This window comes from Wyeomyia smithii, chromosome 3 (assembly GCF_029784165.1).
Source record: "Wyeomyia smithii strain HCP4-BCI-WySm-NY-G18 chromosome 3, ASM2978416v1, whole genome shotgun sequence".
Classification (NCBI taxonomy): domain Eukaryota; kingdom Metazoa; phylum Arthropoda; class Insecta; order Diptera; family Culicidae; genus Wyeomyia; species Wyeomyia smithii.
In genome coordinates, this window is record NC_073696.1 from 272,380,192 (window position 1) to 272,398,607 (window position 18,416).

General features: G+C 40.3%; 2 protein-coding genes across 2 annotated transcripts in view; both read right to left on the minus strand.

The window, feature by feature from the left end:
* Window positions 1-4,151, minus strand: part of LOC129732376 (14-3-3 protein epsilon) — a 40,996-nt gene extending 36,845 nt beyond the window's left edge. The window contains exon 1 of the mRNA XM_055693218.1: window positions 3,521-4,151. Coding sequence (XP_055549193.1) covers window positions 3,521-3,584 — 64 coding nt within the window. The 5' untranslated portion in view covers window positions 3,585-4,151. The remainder of the gene's footprint in view (window positions 1-3,520) is intronic.
* Window positions 4,152-14,488: 10,337 nt separating this feature from the next.
* LOC129732377 (histone deacetylase 3) lies at window positions 14,489-16,600 on the minus strand. The gene is made up of 2 exons (XM_055693219.1): window positions 15,896-16,600; window positions 14,489-15,834 (listed from the first exon to the last, which is right to left on the minus strand). Exons 1-2 carry the CDS (start codon window positions 16,051-16,053, stop codon window positions 14,697-14,699), a joined length of 1,296 nt encoding a protein of 431 aa, XP_055549194.1. The 5' UTR covers window positions 16,054-16,600; the 3' UTR covers window positions 14,489-14,696.
* Between the last annotated feature and the right edge of the window lie 1,816 nt (window positions 16,601-18,416).

Below are 18,416 nucleotides of genomic sequence, written 5' to 3' on the forward strand. Positions count from 1 at the left end.
ATTGATTTTTTTTGCACACGTCTCCCTATGGCAGTCGACTTATTTAACTTGAAATAGCATTGGCAATTCAATAATTTCCTAGTGAAAAAAACTGATTGAAATTAGTTTAACTTGGCCCCGAAATGCGGGAGCCTTGAGCAGAGCCTACTCCTGAAAAAATGAATCCATGAGCAAAAGTAGGTAAAAAGCAGCGTTTCCTCTCGATCGGCAGTGCTCACAAATACAAACACCACAGCAGCGGTAAAAACCGTCGTCGGTATGACGCACCGCTCGTTTCATGTTTCAGTTCGAATTTCTGCTACCGGCGCGGTTGTGCTTCACCTCCTTTCGACACTCTGTTGTTCGGAAACCTGTCATCGATTTTTGCTGTGCCGCTGGCTTTACCGCGGGTTTCAATCAGTGCTAGCAAACTTTAGATCAATTTTATAACGTTTTTTCTTTGAATCTGAATTAATCAATGAATATCTTTTATCACGAATAACCAAAAATCAACCCGGTACGTCAACCGTGCTGCCAAATGCTTGGTATTTCCTATGCATATACAATCTTTCTACAGGGAAAGAGTCATGTTGCACAACTAATTTTACAACAGTCAGTGTAAGTTAAGGTTTTAACTAGACCTAATGCGTCAATCAAATTATCGCTGGCGGCGGTACAGCAACAAATATTTTTATGTCTTTTATAACGTGCTACTCCTAAGAACGTTATAAAATAATACAATATTTGCTCAACAAAGCAATAACAAAAAAAAGAATAAAAAATATATGTTACCAAACCCTAAAATAAAAAAAATGCAAAAAAATGGAACGATTAAAATAGTGAACACTCAAATTAGAAATTATTCAGAAACAATAAACTCGTTACGAACCAAAAATTGGAAATAAAAAAGGTACTACAAATTTTATAAAATGCTCGCTATCTGAAAATGATGAAAACAAGTCTAGTTAGAATTAATGATTTATTATTGACCTAAAACTAAGAAAGATCATCAGCGTGCTGTAACAATTTTAGTATCAGAAATTTTCATACGATTTGTGCTTTCTTGACAAAGAAAAAAATATTCTAATAGCGAGTTTAATTATAGGGGTACTGGGGTAAGCCCGGCACTGAGGGTAAGACAGTCACCCCTAGGATTTTACTAGAAAACGCTAATTAACTGTGTTTTGGAATATGTGAAGTGTTGGTATTTAATATTTTAGACATTTTAAGACACATCGAAGCCACCTTGAAACGTCAAAATAATAGACAAAACATACGCTACTGCAGCTGATGCGTAAACGGATGTAATTTTTCGTAGGTGGAACTTAAGCTTTTATTCATTTGAAAAGACTAAAATAATCTAAAGACTGAAGATCTAATCTAAAGACTAAAGATCTCTCATTCGGCGGTTTCCGAATTCAAATTGGTTCAGTTAATTCGAGTTAATTCATTAACAAACTTAGGTGCCGGTGTTACCCCCAAGGGGTGCCGGTTTCACCCGCACTGATTGCTAAACGTCGTTTTTATCTTAGTTTCAAAACATCACTATTCCTTGTAAAATAACAGTTTGAAAGTACTGAAAACCTTCATGTCTTGTAGAAAACAATCTGGGCAATGATTCTGTGAAAGAAATATAACAATATTCGCCATCAAGTGCTACTAAAGAATCATTTTCCTTAGGAGGCCGGGCTTACCCCCAGTACCCCTACTAGATATATTGCGCAACTGAAGTGTTTTCTGCAGTAATATGGATGAAAGACTTCAGTTAGTATCTAAGCTTTGAGAAGACTCAAAAACACAATGTGAGTCGCTTTAAGATTATTTTTTCTACATGCGTAGCTCAAAATTTATCCCGCTTGCTTTTGTAATTTAACAAAGGAGCGCTGATTAAAAATTACGACGCGACAGTTTTGTTGTCTTATGAGTGGATATGATACCCGGTGACATTTCACAATGTGTTGAACCATAAAAAAACATGAAAGCTTGGGAGTATCTTAAGGAATAGTGCCAAAAATTAGAACCATCAATCTTACATGTAAAACAGCATCAAAATTGTGTAAAACCAAGTTATTTACCTAAGACGTTCAAGAAAATGCAACATTATACAGTAGAACTATCAAACGATATACAGGTCGGACTCGATTATCCGGAATTTCAGACTAGAATATCCAGAATTTTTTTTTTTGTCCTTTTGTTTATAACATTTATTCTGAAATTTTACCTTTGTTATCTTTTTCACCACATTTTCTATCCTTTCTAGCATGTTTGAAACATGTCCGAGTTAAGTGAAACCAATCAGTGTTAATTTTTTTTACTTCTCGAGAATTTACCGCTTTTTTCACAGAAAAAAATTCTGGTAACGCCACTGAATCGTTCAAGTAGTAAAAGAAAAAAAAAAATTACGTTCACAAATTAACAAATTTGTAAGAAAAAGTTGGTGATTCGATTATCCAGAAAATTCAATTATCCGGAGTGAAAAAAATTTCGACACTACGGATAATCGAGTCCGACCTGTAATGTGATAAACCTTTGAACAATATAACATTAATAAAAGAATATTCAACTGATTAGTCCTATCAATAGAGTACGAGCTCCGTACAATTTTTTATCTACTATCCTGGTAGTGATCTACTTGAGTTATTTGTACATTGTTAATCATTATTCTTAAATATTATAGAAGCAGAAAATAGATATATTTGAAGCGAAGTGACGTATTGTTTGACGAAGTAAATCTTATTGGATTTGGAACATGTACACAATGCAATCCTGATATTTGCTACTAGTAAAAAAAGTATGTTCAAATGTGTTATTTGTTAGTAGTAGTTCATATGAGCCTTCATTTGAATTCGTTCATACACTGATCAGTTTTTAACAATGTAGAATACAAATATGCATGAATGTCAATTGTGAATGGAATCAATTATCAAATAGCATAATTCGAACTAGTTAAATTGTTATACATAATATTGAATGATGGCTTATCTACTATTGTCCGTGCCTGTTTTAAGTTAAAATGATTTCTTGTGTATACTGATTATGAAAGAGAAAATATTAATGTTAGGTAGATAAAATAACTGTATAACCACATTTTGCTAATAAATAAGTTAAATTGCGTAAGCTTCAAAATTCCCCTACAAGCATTTTATTAGCAGCTTAACTGGCAGCACTGTCATTTTACAGAACCGCTTTAAACACGCACACACTATCGCGCTACATTAACATCTCCACTGTGCTCCTCTTTTATGCAACTGTGTGAGAGCGAAGTGTGCTGATGTAAGTAGCATTTTGAGCTCCAACTTTTCTTCCATCATCCGAGAAAAGTTCCGTCTCGAAAAAAAGATTTCATGGAATTTCTTTTTCATCATTTTTCGCATGCAAAAAAAAATATCAAAAGCCATAAAATTTTCACTTTTTTACAAAGCCAGTCAAATCGCGGTCACTTAAATAATTCACTGATCGAATACATATATCAAACGAACTTCCGTCAGTCACTGCCATCATGGAAGGTTATAATAAAAAAAATCAGAATTTAGCTACTCACCATCGTATCGCTCCGCCTGTTCTGCCAGCTTGGCCTTATAAATGTTGTTTTCACGTTCCGACATTTTGGACGAGTTTCCGGCTTAGCTCCACTTGCAGACAAAAAAGAAATGGGAACACTATGCTCGAGCGCTACTAAAAAGCACTTTTCTTTCCTTGGTATAAATCCACGCAGGCTTTCCGGCTTTTCTGCCTTTTTATTCCGTACTCCGGGAGCTGTTCTCACTGCACTAGGTTTTTTACCCTACGCCTCGCCACGAGAACTTTCTGGCGATAGAAACGCCGAACAAAATGAATGCGAGGAAGAGAACTGAACGAAACGGAACCCGAACTCGCACGGCGCACCCTGGAGAGCCCTTTCTTCTTCTTTTTTTTCAGCACTTCCGTCTGAAATCACGGAATACGAGGAATAACGAAACTAGCGTACCGCACACGCTTCTTCTAGCAAACCTGGAATTGGCTTCGGCTATCTCTAGGAGCTTAGCTAGCTGCACAACACACTCTCGGTAACCGGGGACTCTGGGACACTTCTGAGACCGTCGACCGCTTCTTGCAAGGAGAAAAACCACTCTATCCGCGAAAACGAGATTAATCAATATGGCCGCGCCCGACTGAAATTATAATATGAAGAGAACCGCGAGAACCGAAACCGGTAGAGTTGTTTTAGCTGAAGGCAAGCGAATGAGCGTGAATGCCCGCGGTTTTGCGACGATGCGATGTTTTTGAGCGGGATTGCCGCGCTAGGTGGAGAGCGCTAGCTACCTGTCGAACGGCGTACTAGCAAACTATTAGCGAATTTCTTTATTCCACCAGCTAACCTTTTTCACCTGGAAGCGCACTAATTGCTGTCAAAACCCTTCTTTATACGCTCTATTTTTACCCAGTTTTGACCTGCCGTGCTGCCCGAAGCGCACTGTAAAATTTGTCAGCTTCAATCCACCACCGCACGTGGTTAGTTCATAAACAATTATCTAGCATCTCTTTCTTACTTGCGTCTAGAATGGCGATGACGTTTTATTATTCCTCGGCAGTTTTGCCCGCACACAGTGGATTAAAGAAATTCGCTATATGTTGAGATGTTAACAAGTCCTTTCGCCTCAGTCGTTTTGCTTTGAAATGAATGTGCAAAACAAAAAAGCAAAACTTTTTGAGAAGATTTCGAGAAGCTTCAATCCATATGTGAATGTTTTTTTTTTTACTGTGCAGGTTTGAATGAAGAAAAACGTGTTTCTGCGGAAAAAAGTCACAAAGAGTTCTCGTATATTTTGATTTACTGTTAAATTTGTTGGAGAGGTTTTGTAATAGCTTTCAGCTAAAGAAATTGCTCTGTGTTTTTTGTGGGATATTGAAGGTGCTTTTGATAACGCGTCCTATTCTTCAATATCTAGTGCAATGAGGAAAAAAGGATTTCACACTAGTATTGTTGAATGGATCCATACTATGCTTGTAAAAAGAGAAATCACTTGTGACTTGGGAGGTTCGTCTATCACGGTAAGGGTAACGAGAGGATGTCCGCAAGAGGTGTTCTTTCGCCACTTATGTGGTGTTTGGTAGTGGACGATATTTTCAAAAGCTTAGAAGAAAAAGGTTTCGAAGTTGTGGGCTTTTCAGATGACATAGTCATCTGGGTAAGAGGAAAGTTTGACAGCATAGCTTCGAAACGAATGCAGGAGGCTCTGGAGTAATTATTTTTCATTTAGGAAAATTTCAATGCAAAGCTTCATCTAAGAATTTTTCAAGGAGTATCCGAAAGCGGTACAAAATGGCAAAAAGACTGGACGGATCAAAATAGTCGAAAAAACTGTACTGTCCCGTTCTAAACGAAACGTCTGGTCAGCGTAGCGATAACCCGACCAACCAGTCTTTAAGTCTCTTCATGAAACGAGAACGATCGCTATCGATTAGTTTTGAACCTATATCGATTGATTTCAGTTGTTGTCGTTTCATAAAGGTGCATAAAGAGTGGTTGATCGGGAACATCGTCTGGGGCGATGTCATGCATTCTCATATATATTTTGTAATTCCTAATTTGACACATGCACGTACGCTAGCGCTGGTGTCGGTAAATGAGATGAAGCGCGAACACGGCAGTAGCTGGTGCTAGCACAGACTCACAGACGTAACACTGGAACCTATCTCCATCGCCACAAAAAAAAAACTATCATTTCAAATGTCCAATCGAATAAGAGACATCTCGCGACAACACCATCTGGGACAATGTCATTCAATCTCATGCATGTTTTGTGGTTCACAATTTGACACATGCACGTACTCTAGCGCTAATGTCAAAATACAAGACGCAGCGCAAATACGGCAGCAGATGGTGCTATTGTTACTAGCGAAAAGTACTGGCACAGACTGACAAACGTAACGCTGGAATCTAGCTCCTTCGCCACAAAAAAACATACTTTCAAATTTCCAATCGAATTAAAATCATCGCGCGATACCACCGTCTGGGGCGCTGTCATGCAATCTTATACATATTTTGTGGTTCCTAACTTGACACATGCATGTATGTAGCGCTGGTGTCGGAAAACAAGACGCAGCGCAAACGCGGCAGTAGAGGGTGCTAGTGTTACTAACTTAAGAGCCAGTTCGCGAGAACCGCAACCACCTCTACAAGGGAGGTTGTATCGAGGTTCTCCGATCGGACTGAAACTTTCGTGGTTTGTTTATCTATATAATAGAACAATGTTTTGCATAATGTCAGATTTTTTGAAAAGGGGTAAGTGGGGTAAAAAAGCACGCCAAAAATTAATGTCCAAAACTTGCTAAAAACGTAAAATTGTTATAACTTTGTGTAAACTGAATCGATTGTCATGAAAATTGGCATGTTTATTCTACTCTATAAAGGCAACAAAATGAGAGTTATTGGAAGTTGCTATCGAGAATACATGATGAGATATTCGCATTTTTCTAGAAAAAAACGTGATTTTCACAGCAGTTTTTCTCTTGCCAACAGATCTAGGATTAAAATCCAAATAATACGTTTTGTAGTGCTTTTTTTTTCGTTCCGTGTATTCAATGGTGCATGACGTGTTTTAATAGCTTGTGAAGTTTTTTCATATATTTTACGTTGTTTGTGTTTTTTTTCTGTTACCGTTATCCGTGCTAAGCGCTTGAACATCTTTTATACCACCCAATATCAGTAGTGAACCTATATATTAGAGAAATGATAAGACACTCACCGTTAAGGCAACTGTCAACATCAAAACGGATAACGACAATGTTAAATTATACAGATCGCCCGTTTTGATGTTGACAGTTGCCTTAACGGTGAGTGTCTTGCCATTTCTCTAATGTATAGGTTCACTAAATATCAGTGAACTCATTTACCGCTCCGCAGTGTAGTGATTTTAGTCATTTAACTTGCAAAGTTTTCCCGCTCAGATAGTTTGTTTACCTTTTCGGCTCTATTCTTAAGCCACTCGCCTTTGTATTTGTTTATCCGGATTAAGAGCATCATCACACGAGTTCCAGTTTGTTTCATCATTTACACGCCAATCTATCTTTACTCATTTATCGGGTCATTATGACTGATTTGGCTGCCTGTGACCGTTGTGCCAAATCTGTTAAGAAGGAAGATGAACTGTTGAAATGCATGGGTTTTTGCGATCAAATCTGCCACATCCGCTGTGATGGTCTTAACGAGCCGTTCATTAAGGTCGTCCGTGAAAAACACAACCTGTTTTGGATGTGCGATGAGTGTGTAAAATTGATGAAATACACCCGTTTTAAAAATGTTGTTTCTTCCTTGGGGAGTGTGGTTGCCTCAGTCCTCGGCGATCAATTGCACAGTTTCTCGGAGCTTAAAAATGAAATCGCTAAGAACAACCAACATGTAGCTAAACTTGCCGATAAGGTAAACTCAGCTACCCCGGTGCGAATACCAAATCGAGACCGTCCTGCTAAACGTCGTCGTGGCGAGCCAGAGTCTCCAAACGAACCTGCGGTTGGTACCAGACACGTCGAAAATCAAGAGAGGCTTGTGGCTAAAACTTCACCTAATTTGTTTTGGGTGTACCTTTCACGTTTTCATCCCACCGTGACAATTGATGTCGTTGAGAAACTGGTCAGAGATGGTTTAGAGACACAAGACGCAATTAAAGTCGTCCCTCTGGTGAAAAAAGGTACCGACCTTCAGTCTCTTAACTTTGTCTCGTTCGAGGTCGGCGTCCCTCCGGAACATAAAGCCACTGCTTTGAGACCCGATACATGGCCACTGGGGATTGTTTTCAGAGAATTCTCCGACACCCGAGCCAATTCTACTGTTTGGTTACCTCCCACCGCTTCCGTTTTTCCAGCCACTCCGGTGACTGTTCCTAACGACAACATTGCTACTGGAACCGCATCTGCTACCTCAGTAGCACAAGCTGCACCCGCCCCTTTTGGTGCAACTGCGTCAGATGCTGCACACTTAAAAAATTTCGCCGAACCTCAGCATTGTTTGTACCGAGATTTGGACAGCCGAGTGCTCGGCAACCATCTCGGCTGAATCTCTTTTGCCGAGAATCTCGGAAAATCAATATTTGACAGATGTCATTTTATGCCGAGAATCGCGGTACACAGTTGACTGTGCTCTCGGCAAATCCAGCCGAGAAGCGGCAAACCAGTCTAACGACCTTTCGGTTATATGAGCTGAATGTTCGGCACAGTAAAGAGCCGTTTTTTCAGTGGAATCAAATCGCAGAGAATAGTTTTGCTGTGAATCAGGTAGTTTTCTTTCAAAAGATAAATTATAAGCTCGATGAGTTTTAGTAAGTAAAGAAATTTATTCATACTAAATCTTGAATACTTATCTTTATCTTGCTCGCCAGTAGGGCATTGAGCTAAACATCTAATCTAAAATTACGTCTAATGCCTATCCCTAAAACAAATAAAATATTGTATTCACACAATTTGAAACTACACTTTTTGAGTTCCAGCCACTTCCCCCCGAACTGTACTACATTTTTTTCTGCTACCGGATTGTTAACACTTGTAATTTGCACAAATTTCAGCTAAACTTGTATCCGATTCCTGTTTGCTCACCCGTAACACGCATAAATTTGCACTAAGAAAAATGGCGGCAACTCGTTCATGAGAATGAGAATACAGCATTGCCGAAACACGGCAACGAGTAAAATTTGTGCTGAAATACCAGTAATGTTTTTGCTGACCTCGGCATCAACAGTGTTTAACGATAAATTCGGCAAAAAATAGAGACGAGATTCGTCAAGCTTAGTTTTTTGGACGAAGTCTCGGCAAAATGATCTGACAACTGTCGGCAACCGGCATTTTTTTGCTGAAATACCGGTTGAATCCAAAGTTGCCGAGTGAACACGGATGTTTTTTTGCCGAGCTCGAGATCCAGTTTTAAGCGTGTGGTTTATTGGAAACTCCCGCAACAGTGGATCTTTGATCAATCACGCTCCATTATCACCGGGACGCAACGTTAACAGCATCATGGAAGTTTCTGACCCCACCACCGCAGTCGAGCATTTCCCGCCAGCGTTCATCAGTCGTCCTGGTCCTGCGTGCGAATTAGGGGAACGGAACTTCCAGACTGCTTTCTGCGGCAAGTATAAATCTGTCCACAATCATTCAGATGCTGATGCGCTCCGTGCTTCTAGCCGACCGACTGCCAACCCACCGCCTCGAGACGACCAATTTTCCGACTCCCACCAGCATGACAGTACTATTAGGACAAGACCGAGACCTTCTCCAACTGACATATCATCACGTAACATTACACTGGAACGCATCGATGTTGGCATTATGGATGCCTCTAACCTCCCCGCCGCAGTCGAGCCAATCCAGCCAGCGATCACCAGCCGTCCCGGTCCTGCGTGCGGATGCGAGGGACAAGGCATCCAAAACCCCAGAACAGGCAAGTGCGAAAACGCTAATTCCAGACCTCCCATTGATCCGCTACCCGTTTTCAGTCCGTCGACCAATCCGATGACAAATATCCACCTTTACTACCAAAACGTGGGTGGTATCAACGCCAGCGTCTCCGATTACCTACTGGCTTGTGCTGACAGTCCATACGATATCATTGTACTGACCGAATCCTGGCTCGACAATCGTTCACATTTACGGCAAATCTTCGGGCCCAACTATGAAGTCTTCCGTTGCGACCGGAGCTCAAGAAATAGCCGTAAAACTTCAGGTGATGGAGTTTTGATCGCAGTTCACCGTCAACTTAGTCCTCGAGCGCGACGAGTGGTCGACTGCTGAGTAAGTGTGGGTGACAATCAAACTCTCGGATCGCACATTATACTTGTGTGCCATCTACATCCCTCCTGATCGGACTCGAGATTTAGATCTGATTCGCGTATACATGTCTTCGATTAATACCATTATTTCGATGACGTCCGCTGTCGATGATGTGGTTGTTTTGGGTGATTTCAATTCGCCCGGCATTGTTTGGCGAGAAAGAGGTATTGGCTTCATGTACGTCGATCCCGGCTCGTCTACGTTGTCACCAACCTCCAGCGAACTGCTAGATTGCTACAGCACTGCCACTCTCCAACAGTGCAATAAAATAACCAATGAAAACGGACGTTTTTTGGATCTCTGTTTCGCTACTGTACGCTGCCAAGCCCCAGAAGTGACGTTGGCTCCTTGTCCACTCGTTGAACACGTTCCTCATCACCCGGTCCTGCTTATGGCAGTCCATCAGAGAGTCTCTCACAACACGATTTCGGCACCGACAACCGATTATTACGATTTTGTCCGCGCCGATTTTGAAAGTATTAACGTATTACTAGCTGGAATCGATTGGGATGCTGTCTTGGACACGAACGACGTAGATACTGCCGCCTCAACTCTCTCCCACATTTTAAATTACGCCATAGATCGGCACGTCCCAAAAAAAGACCATCTCCGTCCAACAGAAATTGCTCTGGTTGAACCCCACATTACGACGCCTTAAATCGGAGAGAAAAGCAGCCCTGAGAAGGTTCTCTAGATACAGAACACTATCTCTACGGAACCACTACTTATCGATTAATACCCGCTACAAACAATTAAGTCGCTACTGTTTTCGAAGCTTCCTTCGTAATGTCGAGCGTAGGCTCAAACGCAACCCCAAATCGTTTTGGAAATATGTTAGCGAACAGCGTAAAGATGATGGCCTTCCTTCGAGTATGCACTTAGACGGTGTCACTGCGAACTCTGTCGAGCAAATTTGTCATTTGTTTTCGCGAAAATTTTCTAGAGTATTTGTGAACGAACGGTTAACGACGGATGAAATTAGGACCTGTACAGAACGTGTCCCCTTTCTCGGCCGTGCACTGACTAACCTCTCCATTGACGATAGCGCGGTAACATTGGCCGCCTCGAAACTCAAGTCTTCCATGTCCGCTGGACCAGACGGCATTCCATCCGTTTTCCTTAAAAAATGCATTGGTAGTCTGGCTTCCCCGATGAGTCGTCTATTCGCTCAATCAATTCGCACTGGCGTCTTTCCCTCGGTCTGGAAATCGGCGTACATGTTTCCAGTGCACAAGAAAGGCCATAAAAGTAACATCGACAACTACCGTGGAATCTCCGCTCTTTGCTCCATATCGAAACTCTTCGAGTTCGTTGTGTTTGAACCTACTTTCTCGTTCTTCAAGCAGTACATCGTCAACGAACAACACGGGTTCATGCCTAAGCGATCAACGGCCACAAATCTCCTGACGCTCACATCCTACGTAATGGACAGCTTTGACGACCAGTCTCAGACGGACGTCATTTACACGGACCTATCCGCCGCTTTCGATAAACTGAACTACCGAATCGCCGTGGCTAAACTCGCAAAGCTTGGCATCGGAGGCCCACTGCTTCACTGGTTTCAGTCGTATTTGTCTGACCGGCGCTTAGTTGTGAACATTATTGGAGTTTTTTCGACATCTTTTTCCGCTCACTCAGGCATTCCGCAAGGCAGTCATCTCGGGCCTTTGATATTCCTGATTTACTTAAGCGACGTCAATTTTCGACTTCAAGGCCCTCGGCTGTCATTCGCTGACGACCTTGAACTCTTTGCCAAGGTAAAAACTCCGTCAGATGCCGCAGCGCTCCAGAACCAGTTAAGGGTTTTTGCAGAATGGTGCGCGGACAACCGCATGCAATTGAACGCTGGCAAATGCGAGATAATAACATTCTCCAGAAAGCGTAGTCCACTGCATTTCAACTACAATTTGTCAAATACACCTCTGCGACGCACAAACTGTGTGAAGGATTTGGGAGTATTGCTTGACTCAAAGCTAAGCTTCAAACAACATAAGACATTCATCATTGACAAGGCTAGCAGAAACTTGGGATTTATTATGCGTATCGCCAAAAACTTCAACGACATCTATTGCCTGAAGGCACTGTATTGCGCTTTGGTGCGCTCTTACTTGGAATACTGCGCTTCAGTGTGGAATCCCTACTACCTGAATGGAGTAAACAGAATCGAGCCAGTGCAACGAAGATTTGTTCGCTTTGCGCTCAGAAGACTTCCGTGGAACGACCCTTTCCGACTACCTAGCTACGAACAGCGATGCAGACTCATCGACTTGGATACACTGCAAATCCGTCGGGACATATCCAGGGCAATATTCGTCGCGGACGTGCTTACCTCACGAATAGATTGTCCGGCAATTCTCGAGCAACTCAATATTTACGTTAGACCACGCATGCTGCGAAATAGCCTCTTCCTTCACGTTCAGAATAGGCGAACGAACTACAGTAGCTTCAGGACGATAACCGGTCTCCAGCGCCATTTCAATCGTTTCGCTACGAGCTTCGATTTCGACACCAGCCGCGAGATGCTGAAGATCCGCTTTCTGACTTTAGCTCGTAATTTTTAGTCTAGTACAATCATTTGGGCCACAAGGCCTGTTGATGTAATTTTTACAAATAAACAAATAAACAACTCAAGAGCTTTCATTAGATATAATCAAAAAATGCGCCGTTATGAAGATGCCTGAGAAAATCCATTTTTTCTATAACATGTTATTGGCCATCATTTCGAACCCATTGTGCGAGAAGCGAAACTCCGTTTTGTGTCATTGTTCTTCCATTGAGCTATAATTTTCAGGTTATGTTTGTTTATGCACTAATGCAATAGTTTGCAAAATTTGAAAGGAGAAGGGGTTTGTTGAGTAAACAGGTTCTTCAAAATCTCATATTTAGAAACTGCTCAAATCGTAAAACAATTACTCTCGGCTTTCATTCGAAGTTACACGATGGAATGAGAGGTTATTTTTGGAGCCAACAAGAGAATGAACGAATGTCAACAAAGCCACGTGATACTTTTTGTTAAGCCTTTTTTTTAATGTGCCCTTTAAAGAATTAAATTACAATTAGAAAGGAATTTTAAAAGTCGATTGCGAACCACTATACAGCTTTAATCCCTTTGCGGAACTGGTTGAGTTAATAATTCTGTCTCAGCCGTCAAATAATGCTGTAGGATGTTCTCCTATTCGGTTTGTAGCTTCCGTTGCAGATTATTGTTTGTGATCTCATTCATTATCAATTTCACTATTCCTTGGTTGAATGTTTAAATCGATTTATTAATATTTTCAGAGAACGGAAAAAATCAAATTTGGAAATTTTCACTCATCCTTTTAAGTTCTATATAAATACGATGCAATATTTATTTTGGTGAATAGCGCTAAACGGTATTTTTAACTAAGGTTTTACATTACTGTGTGAAATCGTTGTTATATACGTCTCTTAATATCCTCTTAGTAGCAAAGCCTAGCATAATTTATTTCGTCAAAATTCACCAACGTTAACACCAACATAAATAACGTTAAAATAGTTTAAGTGAATATGAAGCTTTTTTTTTCTTTTCGTCACCTTTGACAATTCGATGAGAGTATCTATGAGATGTTTACATTGTGTGACTCATGCTAATTTGTAAAATTACGCGAGGTTTCATTGCATTGTAATAAATTGAAATTGCAAATCATCAAGAATATATTGTAAAGTCGATTGAAAACCGCCGTACAAATCTGATTGAAAGTAACATGATATTTTTCTGGGTGTGAGAATCTGGTCAAGCTCACCACCAGCGTTGCCAGGTATCCAGATTTAGCTCGATTATCCAGATTTTTGGAAATGTATCCAGGTAAACAGCTTTGATGTCAAATTATCCAGATTTTTCATGGATGATCCAGATTTTATCCAGATTTTATTTTCTCTGTTCCGCAAAAAGGTCATCACTTCAATTTTGGCGCGAAATTTTGCAATTTTGTCACCTCAAATTTTGCGTACACCAAGACTTTTATCCGAAAAATTTACCTTTCACCCCACGAAATGACTGCCAGATTTTTTCCAGATTATTTTGCCTTTTCCAGATTTTTTAAAAAATGACCTGGCAACGCTGCTCACCACTGAAATGATAAGGAGTGCGATATTTTTCCGGGTGGATATGCTTTAGTTCACCCAACGGTCTACAGGTGGCAAGTTCATAGTGTTGCCTTGAGATTATATGCAGCGAAGCCCAACTTGGATATCTATGTATCTTTAGTCTATGCTGCACGTTAGCAAAAGTCAAACTAATTTGTTGATAATATGGAGACAGATTTTTTATGGTTCCCAATTTGACACATGCACGTACGCTAGCGCTGCTGTTGAATTACAGGACGCATTGTGTAGCACCTGCGGGTGGTGCTTCCCGCATAATCAATAACCATAAACGGATGATAATCCATATGGTTTAACGATACCCCATACAGTCGGGACTATATCCCGAACTAGGTGTTAGGCACGTTGTATGGTTATTGATTATGCGGGTAGCCATAGTAAAAATATTATTATCCGACGATGGAATAGTTTGATCTTCAAACAACGACGAAACATACGAAGCTACTGAACCCTGACAATTAATTTCAAGATTCATACTTTTTACAGTTGTACTAAACGCTAGAAGTTTTAACTTATATGTTGTATGTAATTATGCCCGATAATACAAATCTTGCCGGAGAATTAAACTTTTTTATTTAGGCTTTCTATAAAAAATAAGACTGTTTTTTTTGCACCATGCGATTATAATTACAGTATTTCCTATACATACTAAAAAGAGGTTTTAATCGTAACTCTACGATTTAGCTAAAGCTTACTTAGGTTTAGATTATAATTCTATCGTCTTACAGTAAACTTCACAATGCAGATTTGCTGCGTTCCATGAGTCGACTTTTTTACGTACACATACGTTACTGCTAGGGTTCATTTTCGCTTTTATCGTTATCATTCTCTCCATCGAAAAACTCATTTTTGGGTTCAACTTGCTTGTCCTCTTCCTCCTGAGTCATTCTTGCCTCCGGGTTAGGTTCCTCCTTCACCTTCACCTCTTCCGGAAGCGAATCCTCAGGGATATCGAACATTTGCACACTCGGCGCATGCTGACACATCTTCAGGTTGTCGTACACGTGTCTCGTAATGGCTTCCAGATATTGTTTACTGTTGGCATTGTCCTGCCGACTGGGAATATCGGGGTGCAGCGTGAAGTCAGGTGCAAAAAATTCCAGATAATCATTCATCGGCAGTTCATTCGAGATTGTCTCGTCAATCAGCAGCGACGTTTCGTATGTCCAACAACGGGCCACGTTCCGCAATGTATAGCCTCCTCCACCCACAACCAAGGTTGGAACATTTAATTCTTTTACAAATTTTACGCATTCGCCGTGACCTTTTGTACTAAGAGAGAAGCAGCCGAGGCGGTCACCTGCAAGGGAATCCGCACCGCACTGCAATACGATCGCTGTTGGTTGGTAGAACTCCATCACAGCAGAAATGACTGGCTTGAAAACCTGTACGTAGCTCTGGTCGTCAATACCTTCTTTGAGCGGAACATTTACTGAATAATAGCGTCCAGATTCGGCGCCTATTTCGTACATATCTCCTGTACCTGGGAAAAAGTAGTTTCCATACTTGTGGAAAGAAACCGTCATTACTCGGTCAGTAAGATAGAACGCCTCCTGAACACCATCGCCATGATGTACATCAATATCGATATACAGTACCCTCGGATGGTACTTGAGCAGCTCCAGAATACCGATCACAATGTCATTTACATAGCAGAAACCGGAAGCTTCGAACTTCTTGGCATGATGCAAACCGCCGGACCAATTGATGCAGATGTCACTGTGGTTGTGGTTTAATTTCTGCGCACCTTCCAGTGAAGCTCCAGTGTACATAGCGCAAAACTCGAACAACCCATCAAACACCGGACAGTCATCTCCGACGTTGAAAACCGACAAACATTTCGTGAAACCCTGAATGTTCTGCGGTGTTACACGCTGCAAAAACTCGATATATTCGTCACTGTGGAAGCGACACATATCATGCGCGCTGGCTCTAAAAAACATGTATAGATTAATATATATCAAAGCTTAGGAGTTTCATCTAATGTTCATACTTATAAGGTCGATAGATTTGCATTTTCTTATGAAGCCCATAATTCATCACCATATGATGGATGACAGAGAGGCGGTGCGGCTTCATTGGGTGTCCTGGGCCATAGTGGAAATTTCCTACGTCCGGGTTGAAAAAGTAGGATACTTTTTTAGTACTCATTTCCCTGAAGATTATTAGGTATAAACTTTATTCGACTGATTCTGATCCTCGAAGTACTGTTTCAGCGCATATATGAGCAAAAGGAAAAACACCGCTGCCAGGAGGCGCTTAGTCAAACTGAAATCTAACGATTTCAAATCCACTCGTCCTTCTGCTTCCCCCGTGGGCTGCTGCTGCTGGTAGCGTTGTGATGCTGGAAACATATGCGGAGATTGGGCAGGCCGCAAATTATACGGGAACTAACGGAGCATCCGAAAATTTTTCGATAGTTTCGATGTTGGGGTAATCAATAATCTGTGGGCGGCTTAACTGGTTTGGATTGATATTTTTTCGATCAGTAATGAGTCGATAGGACAACAAACTGGTTTTTTCACTTGGTAATGGAATGCTTATGAGATAAAATGCATATAAAACACTTAAGAATAACACTTCTCCGCTCTTAGCGAAATTTTTGAGACGCTTCTGGTTGTGGATTTTAGCGATTTTAGCTGGCACTTCGATGATGATTATTTTTTTTTAGCGATGATGGAGGCTTTCTGACATTTCAGGAGTTGCCTCAAAAAGTCAACTCGTTTAGTTCAACACTAAGGGGAGACAACTGGGTATAGATTTGCATCCACTTTGGGAACCACTCGCTGATTGGTTGAAATTGAAAACCCCGAGTGCGTTAAAATTTATCGTCAGGCTTGCTGGCAGTGTTGCTGAACAACATTGTTCGTTGTTTTGATCTATGTTTTTTTAATGATGTCACCTGTTATAATCTAAAATAATTTCAAGTGAACATTAAAAAAAAGTACAAATACGGACGTAGTAAGAGATCCGACTTGGATCTTCACTAATATCAATTACCAAAAAATCCAAAAGTGCACAAGGAGTTATGACGGTTTTGCGTGAAGCATAAGAACAGCATACAGCTGCTCAATGTCGAGAGTAAATAGTGTAGTGTGAGCTTATTTCTACTTTTGAAACCGTTCTGGATTAAGTTTGGAACATACCTGTTGAGGCATATTGTTTGTGCGGAGAGTACAATTCAGATTGGTCAATGAATGAATCATAATCATTGTGTATCTCGTGCATTGACATGCTAGTTGTGATTTATTTTCACCAGATGATCTACACTTTTTACTTACTTTATTTATCTTGGCAATTACCTTATTTATCTTAACAATTCTTAACAGCCGATCGAGTTTGGTGATTTTGGTGACGATATTAAAGATGCAGACTCTCCGGTAACCCTCAGACGGTAAAATTATCGCCTGCAGGAGAAATTGTACATAATGCATAAAGCATTAAAAACATTCAAGTATTTTCCGAGTGAATGGCATCACTTACGAAAAATTCAACAGGGATCATCGCGGTGGATGAGGAAGAAGAGTAAGAAGCCAGATGTCGCCCCTTAGGTTCAACAATGCTTTGGGGGAACGTTTACGTATTGCGTTCAATTCGATCAAGCGCAATTCGGAGTATTTATTATGGGTTTTCTTGTTAATGTAAATTAAATTATAATTGATAAACAAGAGTTCTAGTTGAAAAATTGATTGTCAATACAATTAGTTCTCTTTCATAGATTGTGAAGTTTAATGTTGCTTTTACTTGCATTGAACTCTAGTCACTAAAAATTAAAAGTTTTGGGTATATAATCCGTTAGTTTGTGTGATGAAGATATCAATCGTCTTTTGTATAGTTAAACAATCTTGAAGTGGTTTTAAAAAATTTATTTGACACGGCACTACAATCTTAAGTTGAATTTATAGAACGTATAGAATAATTAACTCACTGCACTTAGAAGTAAGTTTATACTTACACAGTTACACAGTCTACAGTTTTAAAATTTTACTACATTCATTGGTATATTGTCACCACACCGTGTTTTATTATCAGTTTTTTTAAAATTGTTTTTAATGGATTTTTAATAAAACAGAATTTAACTAGGAAGCGAAAAAACCAAAACAGGCTACATGCAAAACTAATGAAAAATCTGAAGTACATAATGGCAAGAAATGTACCATAAATTTGCAATGTTCATAATAGATCATTGCACACGAAAAATAACCTCACTTTTTTGACACTTCCCACTTTTTATGTGCTCGGAGTGAAAATGAATGATACGAGTACGAAAAAGATGGGAAAACTCTCCGCCTATGCGAATTCGTTACTGTGATCTTTTGGTTGTTCTTGGTAACGTAATTTTTAACAAGAAACTTCCGCTTTTTTATTCGAGCCGGAAATTTTTCTATGTAAACAAACCCGCGATAACTGTCAAATCTCTTTCTTCTTCTCGTTTTGTGACGTCATCGTGCAATGATCTATAAGAAAACCATAGGCTGTGTATCATTTCCATATGCAGTGTTGGGGGACCCCTC

Bases quoted from the DNA above. Each gene is read 5' to 3' on its own strand.
- LOC129732377 (XM_055693219.1), bottom strand. From the start codon at position 16,053: ATGAGTACTAAAAAAGTATCCTACTTTTTCAACCCGGACGTAGGAAAT. The intron at 15,835-15,895 runs GTATGAACATTA...CATGTTTTTTAG, and splicing joins CAAATCTATCGACCTTATAA to AGCCAGCGCGCATGATATGT.